Source organism: Lepidochelys olivacea, assembly GCF_965140295.1.
Source record: "Lepidochelys olivacea isolate rLepOli2 genome assembly, chromosome: 9".
NCBI lineage: Eukaryota > Metazoa > Chordata > Testudines > Cheloniidae > Lepidochelys > Lepidochelys olivacea.
This window is the reverse complement of record NC_140419.1, coordinates 27,824,057-27,849,336: the sequence shown is the minus strand read 5'-3', so window position 1 is coordinate 27,849,336 and position 25,280 is coordinate 27,824,057. Positions and strand designations below refer to the sequence as shown.

Sequence of the window (25,280 nt, the reverse complement as noted above, 5' to 3'; positions counted from 1 at the left end):
GTATCCTTGGCACTAGTCCAGTAGGTATAGTGATAGCCTGGTTTAGGGACACTATTATAGGTAATGTTCTGACTGCAATTTAATTCTAAATTCATACAGCAGTCAAGCTGAAGTTAATTCAGGAAACTGGCTTATGATGCAAAATAAGACCAAATCCTGCCTCACTTACTCACTAATGATCCCACTAATATCCTCAGGACCACTCATAAGGCAGAGGACTTTGTTCTCCGTTGCCTCTAAAGCAGTTACTATAACATGACCATCTGTTGACTTGCATTAACAGAATAGTACATGGTTTAAAAAAAAAAAAAATCAAAGTACTTACCTGTGCTATGTTAGATTACACCAGTATATTGCATCATAAGATTTGATAAACTTTGTATTTTTAGATAACATTGAGACTTCCCTACATCATCTGTTTGCAAAGAAAACTAAATCCAAGTTTGAAAGCAGTGCTTGGGTTTTAAGTGTAAGCAAGCCTGACTCTTTGACACTTACCCATTGACTGTATTAAGTAATATTTGTTGGCAAATAGCTACCACTAACAAAATGATTAAGATTTGGAGACTAATTTTTCTTCAAGTTTCTATAATGAGACAAGTCCCATTTTTTACATATTTGGATAAAAAGACATGGTGCAAAGAGGAAAATAACTAAAAGCGATTGGCCCTATACATGTATTTCATAACTGTAATCAGAGATGCTCCAGTATTATGGGAAACATTTTGTAGCTAACCAAATATGGCCCCTACCATGGACTAGGTCTTTATCTGACAAATCTGCATAGTACCACTGATTTCAGTAGAGCTAAGCCACTTTGCACCAGCTAAGGAGCTGGCCTTATATATAATGTTAGTGGCTCTATTAATAGTTTCTAATGATCAGACCTGTTTCTCATTTAAGCATAAGGTTTAATACTTAGTGAGATGGAAACTGAATTAGGTTGGCTAGTTCATGCCCCTGCCAATGCAAAATTAGGCCCTAGAGTATAATTCCTAGTGCTTTATTAAATCTAACCCTGTTTTAAACAGTGCTTTTTATTAATTCTAAGTTACATAGCAATGCTCTTTCTGGGTTAATGACCAAATTGTTACCATACATGACTCGTATAAAAACTTCTCATTAGTAACTGTACAGCCAAAACGAGGTATTAGTCGGGAATGAATCTGACTACAGTTTCAATCCATTTGATTAAAGAAAAACTAGAATACTTAGCCTTATGGAAACTAGACACTACCATTTTCCAACTGTAATAGTGTGTTAAAGTACATTTATGATACTCAAAGCTATAAACTCATTTCTTTCTCATTCAAGCTATGTGGCTCTCACTATAACCACATAAGGCTCAGTAACATCAAGATCATCATCCATGTCTGATTAAAAATAAGCAATTACTCCATGTTTTCTCGAAACTCTGTTGTGGGATTGTTATACCATGCTGGAGGCAGCCAACTCGGCTACTAAACAGCAGAGTATAAAAAAAATTATTCACACTGGACTGAACCAAAACTTAACATCTCATTTAATCAAGCTTGCATAAACTGTTGAACAACATAAAATGCAGCAAAATTGATATTTAAATTCATTCTGAGTGATACCATAGAAAGGTATTGACAACTCTAACAAAAAAAATTAGGAGCTAATTTTCCCATTAAACCAGAAGATTTAGTTTGGAATGGTCAGCACCTACAAGTTTAAAAGGGAGACAATTCACATTTTAAAAGTAATTTATTTAAAATAGTACTGCAATTGTACACAAACTTTCTCATTTACAAATTATACCAATTTCCAAGGACAGAGAACATAACTTGTCTGGCTAAACTATGGGGCAGATCCTCAGCTGTATAAACTGTCATAAGCCCACTGATTTCAAGTGGACTTAGGCAGCTGAGGATCTGCCACTAGGTGGTTAGTAACACATCCCTATGAAAGTAGCATAGCTTATTTTTCTAGTTAATTCTTAATGCAACCAAATTTGAGTAATACCCCCTTCTTCTACCCAAAAAACATGCTGGAAAAACAGACCTTTATTTTCCCAAAAGAAGTGCACAATGGAAGACCGACTCCACCTTTAAGTTAGACTTAGCTATTACAAAAGGTAGTTTGACAGCCTACGCTTTTGAGAGACTTCTGCAATAAACTAGGTGTGATACATTGCATCACAAAGATAATTTCAGTCTTATACACAAGGAAGTCAAATCAGATTTTTAGGGTTATTTGAATGCAGCTGGGGTGTTTGATGGGGAAATATTTAAGTGCTAGAGACAAAGGCAGGTTTGGACCCAGTAGCTTGGTTCACATGAAAACATGTTACTTCTCTTTGGAGGTATTGTGTGCGTGTAAATGGCATGTGTATGATGGTTGAGTGGTTCAAGAAGTATTTACAGCCAAGTTATACACTGCTGCCAACAAAAGTTTAACACTGACAGTCCCAACAGCAGCATTTATCACAGCTGCTATGCCTTAACTTGTTAGTACTAAAGCATTCCCGAAGCAGTTGTTGCCTTGTCATGTTTAGTCAGCCTCATCAAGTAAAACCTACTGATTTTACATTAACAAACACTTGTTTTAGGAGGATAGTCTTGCAAGGGGCATGGAATAAGGTGTTCCACCATTATAAGCGCTAATGCACTGCCACATGCTATAGTAAAACTAGGTGATGGCTACACATGATGTTCCATTTAGATAAGCAATGTAATGCAACAAAGCCCACTCAGCTTAATTGAGTGTGCTTTAAATTCATAGTACAGCCACTAAAAGAATCCCCACTTCTCAATTTTAAATAAAACCAGTTCCATTTATACATAGGGTTAACAGATCTCAAGACTGGTGTTTACACAGATGTAGTAGTTCCTACATACCTACACTGCATACAACTTAACATATCTACAGAAAAAAAAATGTATACTTCACTAAATAAGTAGGTCCACGATTGTAGATCAACAATAGAATTTTATTGCTTTATACATGTGGTGCTTTTCAAGGCACTGTGGTATTGACTAGAAAACTTGGAATGACTTGTGAAGGAACCTGGAATGACATATGGCCAATATGGAAAATCGTTCTGGAGCAGGACAGTATCATGAATTAAGTTTTCAGACCAGGGTATCAAACATTAGGAATGACAGTTCATTGTAATTCACAGGAAGATGAAAATAACTTGTTTAAGGTCAGCGCCTTCACATGCCCATCCTGATACTCTGAATAATTTGGAAGATAGCTGCAAAAGAAAAGATGAATACAAGTGATGCTTACCAAATAGGCCAAACAAATCATAGTTAATACTTGCAAGAATCAACAGACACATCAATCGCACACATTCATGAAGACACGCAAGTTTTTTTCTTAAATGGCCAATTTTGAAAAAAACTGCCAGAGATCCCTTTAAAGGGTATATCCTTTGTATTCGTAATGGCTTAAAAGTTAAGGCTCCCCCTATTTATATGGATCTTTTCAGCAAAGGAGACTGATCAAAGAAGAAACAAAATACTGTCTAATGTGAAAAGAGAAGTTTCTCTAAAAAGTTAATCATAGATATATTACTAGGAACCAACAGTAGGCACTAAAGATTGGTTACTCTGCTTTACCCTGTTAAGTACAGTGCTAAAGCAATAAAGGATACAAGTGTAAAAACCCTACTTTGAGTGATTTGTTACTTGATCCTTTAGACTCTGTTATATAATACAAATTGCATGGCTGAATGCCATACCTTGAGCAAGGTTAAGGTTGATAAGCTCAAAACAGGTGCACTACTAACAAGATATTCCCAATCACAGTGTACAGGTACTCACTAAAGTTAATATGATTAGCAGATACACATCTAACTTGCTAATGTTAGGTTGTTTTAAATATTTTTTATAGCTTTCTCATTTATATAGTAAAGTCATTTCCAGATGACCACTGTGTTTGTTAAGATCAGTAACTACACAGAAAACCTGTAAGTCTATGTGTGGCTTTTTGCATCTTTCAAGATTTGTCATTTAAATTAGTTCCTCTTTAACTCTTGCCAGGGGGTGGCAGTGAGGAGTGACACCACCTGGGACACCCATCTCACCTGCACACTAATCAGTACCTCCTTTCAGTCCTGCCCCAAGAAAGGTCAGTCACCTGCTGGGCTTTCTCCAGTGATCAGAGGAAGAGCGGGCACAGCCACAGGCCTGGGAGTTGTTCCAAGAGGACTCTGGCCCCGCTGCTCACAGGCAGGGAAAGGCCTGGCCTCCCTCTCAAGTATGGAGGGGGCACAGCATGAGGTGACCCCTATGCAACGCTTACCTGAGCCACAAACCACAAAGATGAACAGCGCCAACAACCAGGGCCCCACGGATGCCTTCTCCTCGGGGGCGTTTCTCTGCAGGGAGAGCAGCAGCATCAGGGCCAACTCCCCTCCAACCAAGCCAACCCCCCCTGGCTCTGAGGGCGCGCACTGACCCACATGCTCCGTCCCCACAGCTCCCCATGCCCTGCCAGGTCCCCACCAGATCCCAGAGGGAATAAAGCAGTTCACCTACAGGGTCCTCCTACCCGCTCCCCCGGCCCCGCTCTGGGGCACTCTCCGCCCCCGCCCGCCAGAGCACGGCTAGGGGCCCCCGCCCGTACCGAGGTCTTGGCGACGTTGCCCCGCTGGGTGATGTTCTTGCTGTGCTTCTCGTTCGCCATCCGGATCCGCTGCTTCGCCACCATCTTCCCCCCGCGCCGCCGGGGGCCCGGGCTACTCCTCCCCGCTGCTCTGTGGACGTGAGAGAAGCGACCGCCCCGGCCTGGCCACTCAACCGCCGAGTCTGTGCCGGGCTGGGGGGGTCTCAGGCACTCAACGCCGCCCGCTTCTCCCAGACCGCTGCCAGCGTAAGCACTGAGATGACGTCCCGCCCAGCGGAAACACGCAACGCGGGGAGGAAGGGGGGCGGCGGCCACCCGGAAGGGCAAAGGTCTCCGCTCTCACGGAGCGTCCAACCCGCTCGCCCTACCCCACTACTTCCGGGTCAACGGTAACGGAGGGGCTATCTGAGGCAGGAAGGCGCACTTCCTCGAAGCACATGACCACAGAAACCCACGTAGCCCAGGAGGCGGTTCCCGCTATCGGAGACCTGGGCGACGTGTGTTTTCTAGAGGCTCTGCCGGTGACCCTTGACCCGGAAAGAGAAGTTCTGCGTCCGACTCAACATGGCGCCTTCCACGCCGCTTTTGGCAGGTGGGTTCTGTGCCAATGGCTAAGGCCAGCGGCATAGGAGCAGGTGTCGCTCGGAGGAGCAGCGCCTGCTCCGCTCCCCTTGCGGGGAACTTCCCAGTCATCCTGCGCTGCTAAACCCTGTCCCGCCGCCCTGTTCCCACTCTACTGTCAGCGGCACCCTCCCCAGCCGGGCCATGGTCTCCCTGCCGCTTTGGCCCCGGTGTCCCGGCTCCTTCCCTCCCCCAGGCCTCACTGCGTTGGTTGCCCCCCCCCGTGCCCTCGCGTCCCCTGTGGCCCCGGCACGTTTCTCGAGCGCGGGCTGCGATGGCCCGTTTGCGCTTGGTGCCGTTGAGTCTCTGCCCTGTGGAGCGTCACACGCTCCATCTCCGCCTGGCGCCTCAGTACGCAGGGAGGGGGGCCGTGCCCGTACAAGCTGCCCTGCCAATGGGATCCCACCACACTCTCGCGTGACACGGGTGCCGTTCGCACGTGGTGGTGCGCCTAAGCAGTTTTGGTGTTTGGGGGGCTGTGGTATTGTTAACTTGGTGCGCTACATCAGCGTGCAACATTACACAGACCTGGAGTTTCCCATGTGACTTTGTTAGATCTGGAGTTGCTTTTGATACTATTTACCTTGAGCGGTAACTAGAATGTGGCTGTAATTATTAGTAGGAGTGTATGGAGTTCTGACATAGCTAAATTCCTTTCGATTCATTTTGATAGGATACAGAGCATAATGCTGTAGCCAGGCCTTCAGATTTGGAGTTCCAGAGCATTCCAGTGTACTGCCCTCGTTTTCATTATATATGTGAGGCTGCTAGGGGAGATAGTGAGGAGGTATGCGCTGTGGTATCTCCAGTATTTGGATGACAGCCAGCTCTGTATCTGCATTTCATAAGACTTGATGGATAGGATTGACCCAGTGTACTTAGTGCTTAGCTGAAATCAGGATTTGGATGAGTTAGCTGAACTCTGTTGTCTCTGCTAAAACTGAGATTGTGCTGGTGGAGTAGAGTACTCCGCTGGAGAAATGGATGATAATGATAGTTGTTCCTTCAGCTGGAGGAGCTTGATCAGTGCTTGTTAATCAGAACCTTGGGGTTCTGTGGGACTCACTGCTGCTTATTGACCAGAAAGCTGCAATGGCTAGGACGGTGTTTCATAGTTAATTCTTAACCAGAACATTTTGACCTTTACTTTTGAATGTAGACCTGCCCAGTGATCAATTTATTTGTTACCTCAGGACTAGACCACTGTGCTATTTTCTGCATCAGGCTACGCCTTAAAATTATTTAGGAACACTGGCAGGTGCAGAATATGGTACTTTGCTAGTTCAAGAATGTTTCTCAGCGGGTTCCCCACGTTAAATATTAGTATTCTAAAGAGCATGTTTAAGAGGAAAGCAGCATGGTCTGGTGATTAGAACACTGTGTAGGGGAGTCAGGAGACCTAGTTTCTATTCCCATTTCTGATACTGACTCTTTGTAACTATAGCCAAGCCACATAACTTCTCTGTGCCTCAATTTTTCTATATGTAAATGGAAATATTTCTCTAACTCATTGGGATGCAGAGAGTCTACATTTATTGTTGGTAAAGTGTTCTGAAATCATTACATAAAAGGTGACTCATGTAAGTACTGTCTTTACTGCATGTTGTGGTATGCTCAGACTCCATTCAATACAGTATCTTCTGTCTTTCTCTTTCCCACCTCTCCAGGCTACCTGGAAAGAAGGGAATGCATTTTTCCTTCTGTTCCTCACCTCTGGAAGTGAGGAGTCACTTTTTGCTCCTGGCTGCTTGGATGTAAAGGGGATTTCAACTGTTCAGATTTTTCTGCCCCCTTGTCAGCTCTGTCTCTTGCACTGTTCTCTACTGCCTGTGGTCTTTACAATGTCAAGTTGCACAGGGAGCACTCCTCGCACAGGTGCTTCACTCTTTCTGAGAGTAATGCCAAGAAAGTGGAGGGCATTGTGCGTCAAAGAATTAAAAATTCTACACGCAATATTTAAAATTCTGCAAATGTTGTCAAATAAATGTGGAGGCTCCAGCATGGCATTGGGGAGCACAGGCCACTGGTTGCACAGAGGTAGGAGATCATTATGCGTCTCCCCGCCCCCCCCCCCGGACACTAACTCAGTGGTGAGGCTGCACCCAACCCTGATACAGTGCAAGGACTGGTCCTGCCCTAGAAACACCCCAGAGCCCTGCTCCTCCATGCCAGGTGCGGGCAGGCAGGCTCAGCATGGCAGGATCCAAGTGTGGAGGGGCTTGGTATGGGTTGAAAGGTTTCTGTGTGGGGCAATCTGGGTATGGGAGAGGTCGGTGGGTGATCTGGGGGCGGGAGTGGGGGCAGGATCTGGATGCACAGGGGCTTGTTGGGGGTTCTGGGTGCAATGGGAATGGGACTCTGTGGGGGGGGGTCCAGGTGAAGGTGGTTGGGGCTCAGCAGGGGTAGTCTGGGTTTGGGGGGGATAGAGCTCAATGAGGGGCTGGGGATGGGGGTGTCCAGGTGCTGGGGGACTGGGGCTCAGTGGGGTTGGGATCCAAGTGCAGCTGGTTGGGGCTCGTTCATGTGGGGTTCTGGGTGCGGGAGGGGTGGGTATGAGCGGGTTTGGATGCATGGGAATTGGACGGATGATGGGGGAGCAGCTCCCTGTATGGTGACCCCCTCCCCCTGCAGCTGAGGAACAATGGGTGAAGGAAGTGCCGGGGGGGGGATGGGAGTTTGCAGAGTTCCTATAGCTGGTGGAGAAATCTGGGGGTGAGTCTGACCCGGCTCCGATGCTGTGCAGGGGAAGAGGAAGTCCCATCTTCCCCAGCCCAGCGGGACTAGGAACTGAGCCTGGCACAGGGTAGGAGCCACCAGCCAAGTCTTTCCCAGTTTTGACCCCACCCCACAGTGATTTACCTCTCTGCCGGCTGCCTTGGGCACCCAAAACATACTGCTGGGAAGGGTTGCATGACTGCTTTGGTGGCTTCCCTTTGCTTCCATGTCATAAAGTCATTTTTCTGCAGGGAAATAAAGAACTCTGTGAGGGACATACATTCTGCGCATGCGCAGTGGTGCAGAATTCCCCCAGAAGTAAATATCACTGATTTAGGCCACATCTACACTGGAGACCTTACAGATGTACTGCTGTACCAATGCAGCTGTATTGTTTTAAGATCTCCCATGTAGCCGCTCTATGCCCATGGGAGAGAGCTCTCCAGGTTGGCATAATTAAACCACCCCCAATGAGCTGTGGTAGCTATGTCAGTGGGAGAGCGCCTCCTGCCAACATAGGTCTGTGCACACCAGTGCTTCTGTTAATGTAACTTGTGTCACTCAGAGAGAAGTTTTTTTCACACCCATTAGTGGTATAAATTTTATTGACAAACGTGCTAGTGTAGACACAATTAGATGTTAAGATCTTGATATCAGGTTGTCCATTTGATATATATGACCATTATGTCATAGTAAGGGTTGTTTTTCAGTTTCCTTTAAAGGTTTTTTTAAAAATATTTGTCTGAAAGTGATTTGAAAAATGAGACTATCAAATATTAATAAGATGTAAAAACTTTAACAACTATTCTTTTTTTTAAAATGCTGCATGATAGAGGAAATAAGATCATTCCATTAATAGAATTTTTGAAGAACAAAATAAAATAATTGAAAATGTGTAGAACTTTTTTTAACTCCTTCAGACACCATTGAGGAACTGCTATATTTGTGAGTGATTTTCACTGCAAGTCAGACTTACTTATTTTTAAGGCCAGAAGGAGCCAGTGTGATCATCTAGTCCAGTGGTGGGCAAACTGCGGGCTGCACGCATTTTCATTGGTAGGTTGAAGAGACATCTATTATCAAGTTTCTGTTCCCCGTTAAAGTGCTTTCAGACTGTAATCAAGTCACCCCTTAAGCATCTCTTTAATAAAGCTACATAGATTGAGCTTCTTTGAGTTTCTTAATATAAGGTAAATTTTCCGGTCCTTTAATAATTTTCAGACCATTTTCTTAATTCTCTCCAATTTTTCCAACATAATTCTTGAAGTGTGGACACCAGAACTGTATTCCAATACCAATTGTATCGGTGCCAAATACAGAGATAATGTAACCTCCCAATTCCTCCTCAATATTCCCTTATTTATACATCTAAAAATCACATCAGACCTTCTAGCCACAGCATTGCACTGGAAGCTCACATTCTTCTGATTATCCATTGTGATCAAGTGTTTTCATTAGTATTGGCCTACTTTTGTTTCCAGATGTGTGGCCTTATATTTAGTCACACCAAAACATATTTTTTTGTTTGCACCCCGCTTAGCAAGTGATTCACACTACTCTGTTTCAGTGAATTGTCCTCTGTTTTTTTTATCAGTCCCACAATTTTTGTATTATCTGAAAACTTTATGAGTAATGATTTTATATTTTCCTCCAGGTTATTGATAAAAATATTAAATAACATAGGGTTGAGAAACTATTCCTGTGGGATCCCAGTGGAAACAACCTCCTTGAACAGGAGTTTTCATTTACAGTTACATTTTGAAATCTATCAGATAGCTAATTTTTAATCCCTTTAATACATGCCATGTTGATTTTGTTAGCTTTAGTTTCCTAATCAAAATGGCAGTACCAGGTCTCATGTTTTAGAGAAATCTACTTATATTACATCAGCAGAATTATCTTTATTAACCAAACTTGTAATTGCATAAAAAAAAATCAAATTAGTTTGCCAGATTTATTTTCCATAAATCCAGATTGATTGGCATTAGTTTGAATACCCTCTTTAAATTCTTTATTAATTGAGACCCATATAAACTGTTCCATTATTTTTCCTAGAATCAGATTCAGACTGACAGGCCTACAGTGACTCAAGTCATCCTGTTTAATCTCTTAAAATATGGCACAACATTAGCTTCCAGTCCTTCTGGAACATCATAAGTGTTCCAAAACTTATTAAAAATTAACATTAACAGTTCAGAGAGCTCATTGGCCAATTTTTTGAAAATTCTTGGGTGCAAGTTATCCTGATCTGACGATTTAAAGGTGTCTAACTTCAGTGGCTGTTTAACATCCTCCTTAGTTACTGTTGGAATAGAAAGTATTTCATCATCATATGAGTTAAATACATTATCTGTCTTTTTCACAAATACTGAGCATAAATATTTATTGAACACTTCTGACTTGTCTTCATTATTATTGACTTCTACAAAATCCATCTAGTAAAGAACTAATAACATTATGTATTAGGGTTCCTTTTGTTCCTAATATACTTCAAAAACACATTCTTGTTGTCTTTAATTTTACAGGCCATAGGTTTCTCCTTGTGTTCTTTTGCTTCCCTTATCAATTTTCTGCAATTTTTAGTTTCTAATTTAAATTCATTGCTGTCAACTTCCCCTTTAGAACAGGGTCAGATTTAACTTTTTATGTTAGAATTTGATGAGAGAATCTGACATAGACACATTATTCTAATTTTTTATTCCCAACTTTTGAGAGATATTACCGTGTATATTTCTTTCAGACCCTTCTGTAAACCATCTGCATGTGGACCTTCCATTGAAATCAGTGTATGAAGAACTAGAAGGATTGGGCCTCTTATCAGATAACCTATAGTAAATTTTGTTTTGATACCTACTAAAAAGCAACACAAAACTTGTTATTTTTGTTCATTCTGTTGTAGCCAACTCATGTGAATATACTAAGGCAATATCTTTGCTTTTTGATTAATCTTTAACCTTTAGAATTAAAAAATTAAGTAACAATCTTATTTTCTCCTCAGAATAAATTCAATTATTATAAAAATAATCAAAATAATATACAGTAATTTTTTTAAAAAAGGAGTTGGGGTAATATTTGTCCTAGCTCTCTCGATCTCCACAAGAGGAAGATTGCTATTCTTTTTATTATTTTCAACTTGGAAGTTCACAAAGATATAGGGCTTGCAGTGCAGTGCAAGGTATTTTTATGAAGACCATGATAAGCCATTTATACATGATAGCTCTGGCAATGATTTGATCTTGTAGTAATTTGCAAACTGTGCTAGACTATAATGTCTATTATCTGAAATAATCTATACTTGAAAAGGGACAAACCATTTACAAAAGATAAATAATGTTTAAACCGATGAAAAGAACTTTTCAAGGAAATGTATTTAGAAGAGGTCTGGATGTGCTGAATATGTTTTAATTATTCTTTTTATATTTTTTTAAACTTGTTCATTGTAGACCAGTCCAAGTGTAATTTGCAAAGTCTAGACTAAAAGTTTTAATTTATAGATCTAAATTCTTTTCTAAGAAGGAGAGAAAGATCCATGTAGCAGTCTCAAAAACTTCCAAAGGATCATAATGTCAGTATATCTGCTGATCTGTAGTAAATAGATCAATACATAGTTTATTCAAATTGTATATTTCTCTGGGCAGAGACCTGCCCCTTTATTTTCCTGTTATGCATTTAGTACATTCTGGGTTTGGGATGCTATAGTAGTTAGGTAATAAATATATCATCCAAACTGTGCTGCTATGTATCAGAGGGGTAGCCATGTTACTCTGTATCCACAAAAACAACAAGGAGTCTGGTGGCACCTTAAAGACTAACAGATTTATTTGGGCATAAACTTTCATGGGTAAAAAGCCCCACTTCTTCAGATGCACTGAGTGAAAATTACAGATACAGGCATAAATATACTGGCATGTGAAGAGAAGGGAGTTACCTTACAAGTGAAGAACCACTGCTGACAAGGCCAATTCAGTCAGGGTGGATGTGGTCCACTCCCAATAACTGAGGAGGAGGTGTCAATACCAAGAGAGGGAAAATTGCTTTTTTAGTGAGCCAGCCACTCCAGACCCTATTCAAGCCCAAATTAATGGTGTTAAGTTTGCAAATGAGTTGTAGCTCTGCAGTTTGTCTTTTAAGTTTTTTTGTTGAAGGATGGCTACTTTTAAATCTGTTATTGAATGTCCAGGGAGATTGAAGTGTTCTCCTACTGGCTTTTGTATGTTACCATTCCTAATGTCTGATTTGTGTCCATTTATTCTTTTACGAAGAGACTGCCCAGTTTGGCCAGTGTACGTGGTAGAGGAGCATTGCTGGCACATGGTGGCATATATCACATTAGTAGATGTGCAGGTGAATGAGCCCCTGATGGCGTGGCTGATGTGGTTGGGTCCTCTGATGGTGTCGCTAGAGTAGATATGGGGACAGAGTAGGCAGGGGGGTTTGTAACAGGGATTGGTTCCTGGATTAGTGTTTCTGTGGTGTGGTGTGTAGTTGCTGGTGAGTATTTGATTCAGGTTGAGGGGCTGTCTGTAAGCGAGGACTAGCCTGCCTCTCAAGGTGTGTGAGAGTGAGGGATCGTTTTCCAGGATAGGTTGTAGATCGCTGCTGATGTGCTGGAGAGGTTTTAGCTGGGGACTGTACGTGATGGCCAGTGGTGTTCTGTTGTTTTCCTTGTTGGGCATGTCCTGTAGTTGGTAACTTCTGGGTACCCATCTTGCTCTGTCAATCTGTTTCCTCACTTCCCCTGGTGGGTATTGTAGTTTTAAGAATGCCTGATAAAGCTCTTGTAGGTGTTTGTCTCTGTCTGAGGGATTAGAGGAAATGCAGTTGTATTTTAGGGCTTGGCTGTAGACAATGGATCGTGTGATGTGTCCTGGATGGAAGCTGGAGGCATGTAGGTAAGTATAGCGGTCAGTAGGTTTCCGGTATAGGGTGGTGATTATGTGACCATCACTTATTTGCACGGTAGTGTCCAGGAAGTGGATCTCTTGTGTGGACTGGTCCAGGCTGAGGTTGATGGTGGGGTGGAAATTGTTGAAATCCTGGTGGAATTCTTCAAGGGCCTCCTTCCTGTGGGTCCATATGATGATGATATCAATGTAGCGCAAGTAGAGGAGGGGCTCTAGGGGACGAGAGCTGAGGAAACGTTGTTCTGACTCAGCCATAAAAATGTTGGCATACTGTGGGGCCATGCGGGTACCCACAGCAATGCCGCTGACTTGAAGATATAAGTTGTCCCCAAATCTGAAATGGTTGTGGGTGAGAACAAAGTCACAAAGCTCAGCCACCAGGTGTGCTGTGGCCTCATCAGGGATACTGTTCCTGATGGCTTGTAGGCCATCCTCCTGTGGAATGTTGGCGTAAAGAGCTTCTACATCCATGGTGGCCAGGATGGTGTTTTTCAGGAATCACCAATGTAGTTTCCTCAAGAAGTTGGTGGTGTCTCGAAGATGTGCTGGTAGCGTAGGGTCTGCGGAGAGAGTTCAAGTAGCCAGATAATCCTGCTGAAAGAGTGCCAATGCCTGAGATGATGGGGGCATCCAGGATTTCCCGATTTATGGATCTTGGGTAGCAGAAAGAATACCCATGGTCGGGGCCCTAGGGGTGTGTCTGTGTAGATTTATTCCCATGCTATGTATGTACTGCTGTGACAATGTCAGAATTCCAGGTTTGTTGGTGAAATCACAAAACAAATGTAAAGTTGCCACACTTACCAAAAAAACCCCTACTATCTTTAATATCCTATGAAAACACATAATATTTAACTACTGCTTATGCATTTCTAATATCATGGGATACCAGACTTGACTTTAAGTGTTGTCACTTTACATTTGTTTTGTGACTTCAGTAACAAATTTGGAATGATTCTGGAAAGTCAGCTAATCTGATTTTTTTTTTTATTATTATTATTATTATTATACACTACAAAGTCCTTCCTAATGGATAGTTTGGGAATGAATCTGGATGTCTGTTCTACTTTGTTGCCAGGCTATAATAGCTGAAACAAGGCAGCACATTGCAGAATTCACATTCCATTTTCTACCAATATTTATTTCTTACTTGCTCTGTTTAGAGTTTAGTTTTCAAATTCAGATTTCACAGTGGACCAAACCTTGTCTCATGTCAGCCTGACTTTCTTTGCTGACACCATCTTAATATCAGTCTCAACATTGATAAGTTAGCTAGCTTCAGACCTTTTTCCAATTTAAAGTGAGTAATAGTTTATTTAACTTTTCTTTTCTAGTGCGAGGATCTGAAGGATTCTACATGGTGACTGGACCACCTAGTTTTACTGAGAATACAACACTGCAAAGGTACTGTTTTAAACATTCCATCTTTTGCAGAAAATAAAACTGTTTTTCTAAATATTTAATATACATCTAGAATTTTCATTTGGAAAAAAATCATAAAGTGAGTGCTAATGTCTGATCATGAATTAATTTTAATCTAAGTTAATAACTTAGAAAATTGGTGTATTTGAGGGCTTTACATTTGTATACGCACCATAATATTTGTATTTGTTAGTTGACTATTGCCCCACCCGAGCATGTAAGTATAATTACACAGACTGATTTTGTTATCTCTGTTATAACATAAATACTCCCCAGTAATTTCTATAAGCAGCATGGAAACTGGTTGTAACATTGCTTTTCATCTTGTTTTATGAGATACCTCTTTTGTGTGATATATTTGACTATTCATGTGTATTTGTTATGTTTTTTTAGGGACTTCGGGAAAAACTGCAAAGTTTTTGCTTTCAGTAAGGATGGTACTCTCTTTGCATGGTGCAATGGAGAAAAGTTAGTGCCGCTTTTATTATGAATGATTTTCTTTAATTGATGTTATGAGATCTGGATATATATATATTTTAGAATGTACATAAATGCTATAAATGAAAACACTACAAAGGCACTTTTTGTACTCCAGTTGCAGTGGTAGGTTTTTGTTTTCAAATTAGCATATGAATTATTTATTATTGATTTCATACATGTATAGGGCACCCATCACCATGGAATTTGGATGCTCTTTTATCAGGGGGTGATATTGTTTCTGTTCACATTGCCCAGTAAAAAATATCCAATTCCCAGTTCTGGGACTCATCCCAGGACCTTCAGCATAATAGGGTTGCAGCATGATTTCTAGGCTAAATTCTTTAAAAACAAGAGAAGGAAATGATTGTATATGGTCTTATTATTTTGAAAATATTCTGGGTGCTCAGAATGCTTGGAACTACTTGATTGTCCACCAAATGTGGAATTTTCAGTACAATACAAGGTAGTTTAAAAAGAAGTTGGCACTCTAGGCCAGATGCTGTTAGGTACCAAAATTCCTATGTTCCTAGTGAAATCAGTGGAAAATGAGGATTTTAGGCCTCCTTATTTATCGACTACACAGATTCGGGCCCTCCTATGATAAATCATGCCTCAGAAACATTCCTTTCTGCAGTAATGGCCCATTGATACCAATTGGAAAGAGGAGATAAGAACCAGTTTTGAGATTTTAAGATTCTTAATGCTCTGTTTACTCATTACCTGGCCAGTGGACAATACAAAATGTCTGTTAATGCTGATGAATGTTTTGTTCTCTGCTCAATTTTGTTCCTCAACATTTTGAGGTTTTTCTCCGCTGTGCTAGGACCTTTGTTTCAGTCAGCTGGAAAAGTCCCGTCACTGGAAGAGGGGCAGTTCATGTAACAGTGGGGAGCAAGGTCTTACTCCAGTCGCTGGAGTCTAGCAGTGGGTTGGATAGGGTATGAATCTATTTGTATATTGTTCTTTGGATTCCACATGATGCAGGTCACCATCAAACTTTAGTTTTCAAACGTATAATGTCAGGGCTGTTATCTCACCTTGTTATAGTTATTTTTTGATTGTGATGTACATGTTCTCTGGACTTAAAAAAAAATTAAATGCAGTATCTTACAGATCTAACTCTATTCTTCCTTGCTGTTGTCTATTTGTAACTCAACTTTAACATTACAGAAACATCAGTAAGAGGTTTTTTTGTGGCAATTTTTTTAGCTGGAATGTAAATTTTTGCAGACCAAGTATGTAACATGTTTTTGACCTGAGATTTTTACTTACTAATTTACTTTTTGGTATGCTTGGATATGTGGTCTTAAAATTTGTTTTAATCAACATTTAACAAAAGGAAAAAACCCTCCTGCATTTAGTTACATTAGCCAAATGTGGAAGAAACCTAGAAGAGCCAAACATATGTGAAATGACACTGGCTATTGACTAACCAGGCTAATCAAGCTTTGTTGAAATGACCTCTCTTGGTTCCAGAGTAAATATTGTGAATGTTGCCAGCACTGAATTACTGCACTCTTTTGATCTCCCAAAGGCAGTTTGCCTTGAATTCTCGCCAAAGAATAATGTCCTGGCAACGTGGCAGGCCTACACAAGTGAGTATTTTACCATCTGTAAAAATGCATTAGGGAACTGTGCACCAACTCAAGTCAACATGAAGACTTGCCATTACTTGATTTGCATAACTATTTGCCAAAGATGTCATGGGGGAGAAAACGTTTTACTCCATGTACAGGTGCATGGTTAAGTGCATAATAAAGCGAAGATGCCTTCTGAAGCATCAGGTATGGGCCACTGGACTAGTGATCTGATCTGCTGAGCAAATGCTATGTTTTAAAAAAATTACTGAATACTACATGGAGAATATGTGTCATCTTAGTGTATGTGCAAAGTGCCTCAGGTGCCATGTGACTAGGATTCATCACTGAATTTGGTCTGCTGGTTGGGTCATTAGCTTTCCCAGTCCGGGCCAGGTACTGACTGGGAGTAAGACGTGAGCGCTGATCAATGCCTCCCAGAATATGTGTGGACACCCTAGAATACAGTTCAAACCAGCTTATAACCATGCAAATAAGATACTTTATGGAAAGAGAAAAGGAGTACTTGTGGCACCTTAGAGACTAACAAATTTGTAAGTCTCTAAGGTGCCACAAGTACTCCTTTTCTTTTTGCGGATACAGACTAACACAGCTGCTACTCTGAAACCTGTGTTTATGGAAAGAGCTCATCATAAGCTAAAGAGAAACTGAGACTTTAACATGGGAGTTTAAAGAGTGGCTGGGTGAGGTTCTAGGTGACAGAACAAATCAAAGAGTGGGACCCAACTGTGGAGAGTCACAGGAAGGGAACAGGAAGGCCAAGGTTAAAAGACTGTTGTGAACAGCCAGGTCAATAGTGTATTATAGATAATGGGTGCAATGAGTCCATGGAGAGGTTACAGTTTATGGCTATGAAAGCAAAGGTGATAGATGATGGGGGTGGATGTGGTCATGTGGGAACAAATCTTAGAGGATTTGAAACGTTTACTTTCAGTTTACCCACATGGTAGATTTTCTGAGCGCTTGACTTAATTTGTAAAACGTGTATTAAAAAAACCCCAACCTTTCCTAGGGTTAGTGACTCTATTCCTGTGCCCTTGTCTCATAGTGTAGGGAGGAGAAACCAGGAACTTCAGAGTTCTAGTCAGTTTGGGCTTTGCTGTTGACTTCCTGTATTGCCTTTGGGAAGTCTACTCCTTAAACCTGACTCTACTCTGAAAATGGACTCTTTAAAAATGGCATTGTGAGGGTTCATGTTTATTGTCCCATATGATTTCCATATCAGGCATGCTTAGGGGGAAAAAAAAACAACTAACCACCAAAGCTAGTCTGGAAAACTGAACTCTGTCACTCTGGATTCATTCTTTTTTGTGCATAAAGGTTGTGCAATCCAAATTAGTCCTTTTGTGATGGCTTGGATCACAGAAAACCCCTTGGGAACTGCCACCTGATGTGCTGAGACTACCTCTGAGCCCATTTTCCCTGACAGCTTGGGACTTCAGTGCCCTGCCTGGTTCAAGCCAGACACGCTAGCCTGCTACAAACACAAACCCAGGTCTGAACAACGTCCCCCAAAAGGTATAGGCTTAACTGAAAACAGCTTAAGAAGTGTTCCTGTCTCCACCACTCAGATGCCCAGCTCCCAATGGGGTCCAAACCCCAAATAAATCCATTTTCATAAATTGTTCACTCTCTACTGATAGAGAGAGATGCACAGCTGTTTGCCCCCCGATATTATTAATTAACTCACAGTATGTATTAAGTAAAAAGTGATTTTATTAAATACAAAAAGTAGGATTTAAGTGGTTGCAAGTAATAACAGACAGAACAAAGTGAATTACCAAGCAAAATAAAATAACACACAAGTCTAAGCCTAATAGTATAGGAAAATGATTACAGAAGAAATCACACCCTCCGAGATGTTCCAATTAGCTTCTTTTACAGACTGGTCGCCTTCTAGTCTGGGTCCAGCAATCATTCACATCCCTGTGGTTACTGTCCTTTGTTCCAGTTTCTTTCAGATAGCTTCTCCACCCCCAAAGGGGCTTATTTGCAGTGTCATTTACCTGAAGCAGAATTGCAAGGGATATAATTTAGAATTTTCAGGGGCTTAAATAGACTTCCTCTTGTGGGTGGAAACCCCTTCTCCTCTCCCACAGAGAATCCAGCTCCAAGATGGAATTTTGGAGTCACATGGACAAGTCACATGTCCATGCATGACTCAGTTCCTTACAAGCCAGGCCACATTCCCAGGAAAGTTCAGATGTGGATTGGTTTCAGAGCGGTAGCCGTGTTAGTCTGTATCACCAAAAATAACGAGGAGTCCTTGTGGCACCTTAGAGACTAACAAATTTATTTGAGTATAAGCTTTTGTGGGTTAGAACCTACTTCATCAGATGCATGGAGTGAAAATACAGGAGCAGGTATAAATACATGAAAGGATGGGGGTTGCTTTACCAAGTGTGAGGTCAGTCTAATGAGATTAAATCAACAAGGAGTCCGGTGGCACTTTAAAGACTAACAGATTTATTTGAGCATAAGCTTTTGTGGGTAAAAAACCTTTGTAGAGATATGTAACTTGGAATATCTAGCATAAAACTCATTCCAGTTATGTTATATTTACACTCATAAGCATATTTCTATAGAGCATTATGTGGTGCAACGTCACACCCTTAATTACACTTCTGCAGCCAAATAGTCTTCAGATTATGCCCTAAGTGGAAGAATAGGTTCATAGGTAACAATCTGGTTACACAGGTTTAGTTGCCTGGAACCCAGTTATCAGTTCTGTTGATGCATGACAGAATGGAATGGACTCCACTTCATTTTTTCTCAGCTATATTGGTTCTGCATGGCTAACAGGAGTGAAAAGTTACTTTAGTTACTCAACTCAGTGGATGGGAGTCTGAATGCACCCAGGGAGCTGATCTGATTAGTAAGTAGAGGCTATTTAGTTTGTAGAATAGTACTATATTTGAATAGTAGTGCCTTGCTACCTCCCAGAGATGAAAATTAACTTGGTTAGTGTTTGAGTTGCACAGTTAAAAGGTAAAGTGCAATTCAAGTGCAAAGTAGTATTATTAATGGTCAAATCATTTACTACTGTGGTAACAATTTTGGATATAAAAAAAATCTTCTTATTCTTTTACAATTGATGAGCTATCTTCTGTGGGGAAACCTGCTAGAGGCTATGCTGGGGGAGACTGTTAATGTTGCTTACGGCACCCTAGGAAGCTAAAGGAACCACAGAATGAAGAATGGAAAAATAGTTTAGAGACTGGAAATTAGGAGGAAGAATCAGGAACCGTTGCTGATAACGGAAAGTCATCTCTGCAATAAATACTTTTTAATGTTGCAGATGGCTAATACAATAAAAAAATTAATTCATTCAGCAAATCTAACTTGTGGTTTGCTGATAAATGGAAAGGAAGTGACATAGTCATTTGAACATCTTAGCAAATAACAAAACATAAATTTGGATACTTAACTACAAGGCACTGATCAGGAATATCACAGCATTGAAGAATGCTGGATGCTTCACTAGTGCAAGGTAGATCCAGTAAACTGGAGGAGCATAGCTCCCAGATTTAAAGAGAAAGTAGATATGTGGTTGCATAAAATAAGCAGCTGGTCCAAAGAAGGAGTAGGTAAAAGCCTTATACTGTCAGAATCTGCCAAATTTAGGACTTGATCTTGCAAGGTGCTTGCACATTCATAAGGGTGTTTAGCCCTTTGCAGGATCATGAAAGGTCATTGTTAGGGTGGAATAGGATGGTGAGTGAAGCAGACCTAAACTTACTCCTGGGGCCACCACTGCAAACCTATGTTTTTTTATTACAGCTGCTAAAGATGGCACAGCAGGCATGCCCAATCTACAACTTTATGATGTGAAAACTGGGAAATGTTTAAAGTCTTTCATCCAGAAAAAGATGCAGAATTGGTAAATAATATTTTCAAGTATTAATTATCTACAGAGAAATGAAGTTTTCAAAACCTGATCTTGAAAGTATGATTTTAATATTGTGTTGGTTCTCAAAATATTGTCTGCTACAAACTGAAAGTATCTATACTAGTATCTTTGTACACATGTGTAGTCAGTTTGTAACATAGTAAATCCACTACCATTTTGTACAACTGGGGGGAAATAGTACAGTTAGTAACTGGTTGTATGATATTTTCACCACTAACCTCATATAATCTTGTAATAGTGTTGAATCTCTTTTGAGCATTGGTCTAAACTTAAGTTATGAAATGTAGTTTTTAAATATAGAGATAGTAAATGTTGCCTATTTCAATTTTTATATTGTCTTTTTTTTTTTTTTTTTTTAAATCTTAGGTGTCCTTGCTGGGCAGATGACGAAAGTATATCTGCTAGGATCGTAAATAATGAAGTGCACTTCTTTGAAAACAACAACTTTGGTATGCAAACATTTCTAAGATTTGGCTTCATTGCATTCTAGATATGTCTCTTTTGCCTATCTTCACCCTTTTTACATTTTTCTGATTTTTTTCATGTCGTTGGCTTTATCTGAAATATTGCTTAAATCCTCTTTTATTTTGGTACCCAGAAAAAATAAGATCTTGTGACGTCCTAGCATATTTTCAGCACATTGACATTTTTTGTTTTCTACTTCTCAACTGCCACTCTGTAATGTGAGACAGTTCCCCATTTTAGATAAAGAGGGCCATTGATCTATGCCCAGTGGAGTTCAAAGGATGTGTGTCAGTATAGAACATGATTTCTTCTGTGGGTTGTGCTCAGCTTATCTCTTTTGGGTTCCAAAGAGCCACGAGAAGATTGACACTTACGGTGATAACATTACTATGGAGCCAGGATATTTTCCAGAGTAGTTCAGCATTAACCAAAGGTATTTTGGAAGTAAAGAGAACAAGCTGAGGCAGAGGGAAGCAGATGAGGAGGAAGGAAGCCAGGAGAGTTTGGAGATACAGAATGTTGAAAATGGAAGAGAACAAAAGGAACGCCAGGGAAAGAGAAGACAAGAGAACAGTGAAAGTAGAACGGAGGAATTCAGAGAAAAAGAAAAAACGTAGATGACACACAAGTTGTTTGAGGGTTAATGGTGTAACACACTGCCTTATGGGAGACATGGCTTTAGGATTCAGGGGCAGTTTCTTCTGAAGCTCATGGAACTTGGAGATATAGAGACATGGAGACTCTGGCTCCATGCTTGTTGGAGAAGGAAGATTAGGGTGAAAGTCATGTGTGTCTCCCTCGTCCCCCCGCCCCCACAATTTGGTGACTGGTTTACGGAGTAATATTAGTGGTGTTCTGGGAGGAGGCTTTTCACCATTCTTCCCAGGTGGAAGAAACCTTCCATAATGCTCATCAAAGGGGAGGTGTTAAGGGGTTATCCTGAGAAAAATCTGTATTCTCATCAGGTGGGATTTCCTACATTGTGCTCTTGTTCTTTCCCATTTATGATCTGTTGTAGATAGAGATGAGACTGCTATGAGAGCAGACACCCTTTAAGCTTTTTATTTAACATGGATTATTATTAGGCTGTGTAAATCCTGCTGGGTTTACTTAGCAATGGGGTGGTTCATGAACTGAACCTTGAAGTTTGTTTGAGAGGTGTAGAAAACCTACATTAATTAAGCCCCAGCTGCCAAGAGAGAATTCCATGATACCGTGGCCACTTCTGCTGTACTGCCTATTGGCCACCCCCTAAGGAGGGTGCTAGGTGTTCCTTTCTCTCTCCCCCATACTCCTTCCCCGCTCCCCCCACACACAGAGGTTTTATGGTGTTGGCAGTCCACTGACCGCACAAATCAGTCAGGGTGTTCAAAAGTATGTTAGGTGCCATCTCACCCCTCCTAAAAGCTATAGTACCAGGAACAAGGCAATGACTTCCAGACTTAGCTTACGCAGGAGTTCTCCATAATCCCTAGTGTGGTAGCTAAGGAACTCCCCTATCATTTGGTAGGGAAATATGAGGTGTATCTATTAAGGTGTGGGATCATTTGTCACTTCTGCCACTAAGCTCACTCTGATAGCTGCTCAAACGAGACTCTCGTCCCACTGCCTTACTGCGAAGGAACTGGCAGCGAGTGCAGATTCACTTCCAGAGAAAATTCTTATGTGTAGGGGAGTGATCAGTTCACAGCAGGCCTTTCAGAGAACGTGCTGTGGGGAGCAATCACCTGTGTCCCATCCCCAAAGATCCAAGGAGGGGAGACTGTACAGAATGGAGCAGGATGTGTGGGAGTGGCCGCGCTTCCTCTGAAGACAGCGTAGTTAAGGTGGGTGGCTATGCCACTTGCTTTGATTGTGGAAAATGAAGTATGTTCATGGGGGGTTCAAAGACTTTCTTGCTGTGTGAACTTCTCCTCCAAGGTTTGTAGAACGTTTAAAACCCTAGGCTGGTTCAAGTGGGTTCAAAGTTTGAGGGAGACATTTCACACCCTATAATTGTCATACCTGTGATCATAAAGAGAAATAAATCTAGCAAAAACTTCAAGTCTGAGAGACTACATAATCAAAGGTGGTGATCATGCTGCTTTTGCCAAGTAAAGAATCTTTTTATGGTTAAGTACATCATTCCTTGTGTATTATCAGTGGGGTACACTCATAAAATGGTATAATATAAAAGTACATTAAGTAGTGTGAGTTAAGTGTTTTGTCATTAACCTGCCTGTAATTGTGATTTTGCAGATACTATTGCAAATAAACTTCATTTGCAAAAAGTTAATGATTTTGTGTTATCACCAGGACCACAGCCAAGCAAGGTACCTATAATTTTTATTCACAATTCATATATTTTGGTTGTCTTTAATTCCTTTAGAAATCATTGTATTTCTCTGCCTTTGTGCTCCTAAGAACAATGTATCACTAATTTAATATATTGGTGTTGATTTAGGTTTCTGTTTATGTTCCTGGAAGCAAGGGTGCACCCTCGTTTGTAAGACTGTATCAGTACCCTAACTTTGGTGGCTCTCAGTCTGCATTGGCCAATAAAAGTTTCTTTAAAGCTGACAAGGCGACAATGCTCTGGAATAACAAAGGTACAGCAGCTATTAAATTAATATCTCTTATATTTATATTCACTAACTTCAAGGTGTGGTTATTTTGCTTGCTTTTGTTTTTGTATTCGTCAAATGCAAAGACAAAAAACTTGTGTTAATGGAACATTAATGTTATAATTTTAAACACTAAAGTTCTCATAACTTGCCCACATTGTCCTTCATAATCTCGTCCCCATCTATATCTGCTCTCATTTTCTCCTAAACATCTTGCTCCATCAACTCCTTGCATACCTTTCTTTCCCCTGAACCCTATAATTTCTTCTTCCATTCTCATCTTTGCATGCTCTTTCATGCTGCCCTGTATATCTATGTAGGACTAGAAAATTGGTTATAGTTAAACTGCAGCCTCCAAAGGAAAATCCCACCACACCATTTCCTAATTCTTGTTGACACAGAACATACTATCTCCTGTTTTCACGTCCTTCTTTAAAAGGCATTTCATCCAGAAATCCTGCTTCTTTATCCTTCCTGTACCTGAACTGGTGTCATGTGTTCCTTAGACTTGTCAAGGTTCCTTCCCCACTCTGAACTCTAGGGTACAGATGTGGGGACCTGCATGAAAACCTCCTAAGCTTATTTTTACCAGCTTAAGTTAAAGCTTCCCCAAGATACAAACTATTTTAGCTTTTGCCTTTGTACTTTATCACTGCCACCACCAAACGTCTAACAGATACATAACCAGGAAAGAGCCCGTTTGGAAATGTCTTTCCCCCCAAAAACCCTCCAAACCCTACACCCCCTTTCCTGGGGAAGGTTTAATAAAAATCCTCACCAATTTGCATAGGTGAACACAGACCCAAACCCTTGGATCTTAAGAACAGTGAAAAAGCAATCAGATTCTTAAAAGAATTTTAATAGAAGAAAAAGTAAAAGAATCATCTCTGTAAAATCAGGATGGTAAATACCTTACAGGGTAATTAGATTCAAAACATAGAGAATCCTTCTAGGCAAAACCTTAAGTTACAAAAAGTCACAAAACCAGGAATCTACATTCCATTCAGCACAGCTTATTTTCTCAGCCGTTTAAAGAAAACAGAATCTAATGCATATCTAGCTGGATTACTTACTAAGTTCTAAGACTCCATTCCTGTTCTGTTCCGGCAAAAGCATCACACAGACAGAGAGAAAGAGGCTTTGTTTCTCCTCATTGGTCATTTTGGTCATGTGCCAGCGAAATTTTCCTAGCGTCTTAACCTTTTACAGATGAAAGGGTTTTTCCTCTGGCCAGGAGGGATTTTAATGGTGTTTACAGTCTTGTCATAAATATAAAGGGAAGGGTAATCTGTTTGAGACAAGGAACATGCCTTACTTTCTTTTGTAAAATGCCACATACGTTTGCATTGCTACATAAAATGTGTGGTAATCCCCATTCTACATATTCTTTATGACCTAGTTTTGTCCTACCTTTTTCCACACAACTCCCATTGAAGTCCGTTGGAATCATCTGCGAATAGCTGAGAGTAGAAGCAGGCCCATTATATTCAGTTGTATATTTAACATCATAACTAATAATCTGAAATATTCCATATATGTGTGATGTGAGCAAATTCAAGTTACTACAAGAATCTGAACATACATTTCATGACTTTTGCATGTATACGTGGGAGCATATGTTTATTTATAATTTCCATAAATTTTATAAAGAAGGATTAAAACACTACTTTCTGTACTCTCTCATTTGTTTAGTCAAAAAAATCTAGAAAACTAGCGAACAACAGACTGAAACAGCACAGACACACATTTACATAACTAATGAAACTTTATTAATACATACTTCCAGTCCATGAACACAGATACCGCCTAATAATGTGGAAAATTCATTTGATATATAATATGTATTGTGTGTGCTTTTGTGTGTAACGTATACAATTCCACTGTGTTTAGACACTTAGATTTGTGAAACTGCAAAATGTAATTACATAAAAACACATCACATTTGAGATGAACTACATAGTCCACT

General features: G+C 40.7%; 2 protein-coding genes across 5 annotated transcripts in view; one reads left to right on the top strand and one right to left on the bottom strand.

Annotated features, from left to right (window-relative positions):
- Positions 1–1,709: 1,709 nt before the first annotated feature.
- SERP1 (stress associated endoplasmic reticulum protein 1) lies at positions 1,710–4,861 on the bottom strand. Its single transcript, XM_084640061.1, has 3 exons — positions 4,597–4,861; positions 4,273–4,348; positions 1,710–3,220 (listed from the first exon to the last, which is right to left on the bottom strand). Exons 1-3 carry the CDS (start codon positions 4,678–4,680, stop codon positions 3,180–3,182), a joined length of 201 nt encoding a protein of 66 aa, XP_084496187.1. The 5' UTR covers positions 4,681–4,861; the 3' UTR covers positions 1,710–3,179.
- Positions 4,862–4,978: 117 nt separating this feature from the next.
- The window catches only part of EIF2A (eukaryotic translation initiation factor 2A), a 31,921-nt gene continuing 11,619 nt past the window's right edge, over positions 4,979–25,280 (top strand). For 2 of the 4 annotated variants that reach the window (XM_084640056.1, XM_084640059.1), the window contains exons 1-8: positions 4,979–5,188; positions 14,171–14,240; positions 14,652–14,726; positions 16,215–16,333; positions 20,117–20,216; positions 20,613–20,695; positions 22,950–23,023; positions 23,155–23,299. In XM_084640056.1, the coding sequence (XP_084496182.1) occupies positions 5,161–5,188; positions 14,171–14,240; positions 14,652–14,726; positions 16,215–16,333; positions 20,117–20,216; positions 20,613–20,695; positions 22,950–23,023; positions 23,155–23,299 (694 nt within the window). In that variant the 5' untranslated portion in view covers positions 4,979–5,160. Of the gene's footprint in view, positions 5,189–8,967; positions 8,989–12,190; positions 12,825–14,170; positions 14,241–14,651; positions 14,727–16,214; positions 16,334–20,116; positions 20,217–20,612; positions 20,696–22,949; positions 23,024–23,154; positions 23,300–25,280 lie in introns of those variants that run through there. The other 2 variants (XM_084640058.1, XM_084640057.1) reach the window with 2 other exon arrangements.

Coding starts and splice junctions, on each gene's coding strand:
- SERP1 (XM_084640061.1), bottom strand. CDS start 4,680: ATGGTGGCGAAGCAGCGGATCCGGATGGCGAACGAGAAGCACAGCAAG. Junction 4,349..4,596: donor GCAACGTCGCCAAGACCTCG/GTACGGGCGGGG, acceptor CTCTCCCTGCAG/AGAAACGCCCCCGAGGAGAA. Junction 3,221..4,272: donor CTTTGTGGTTTGTGGCTCAG/GTAAGCGTTGCA, acceptor TTTCTTTTGCAG/CTATCTTCCAAATTATTCAG.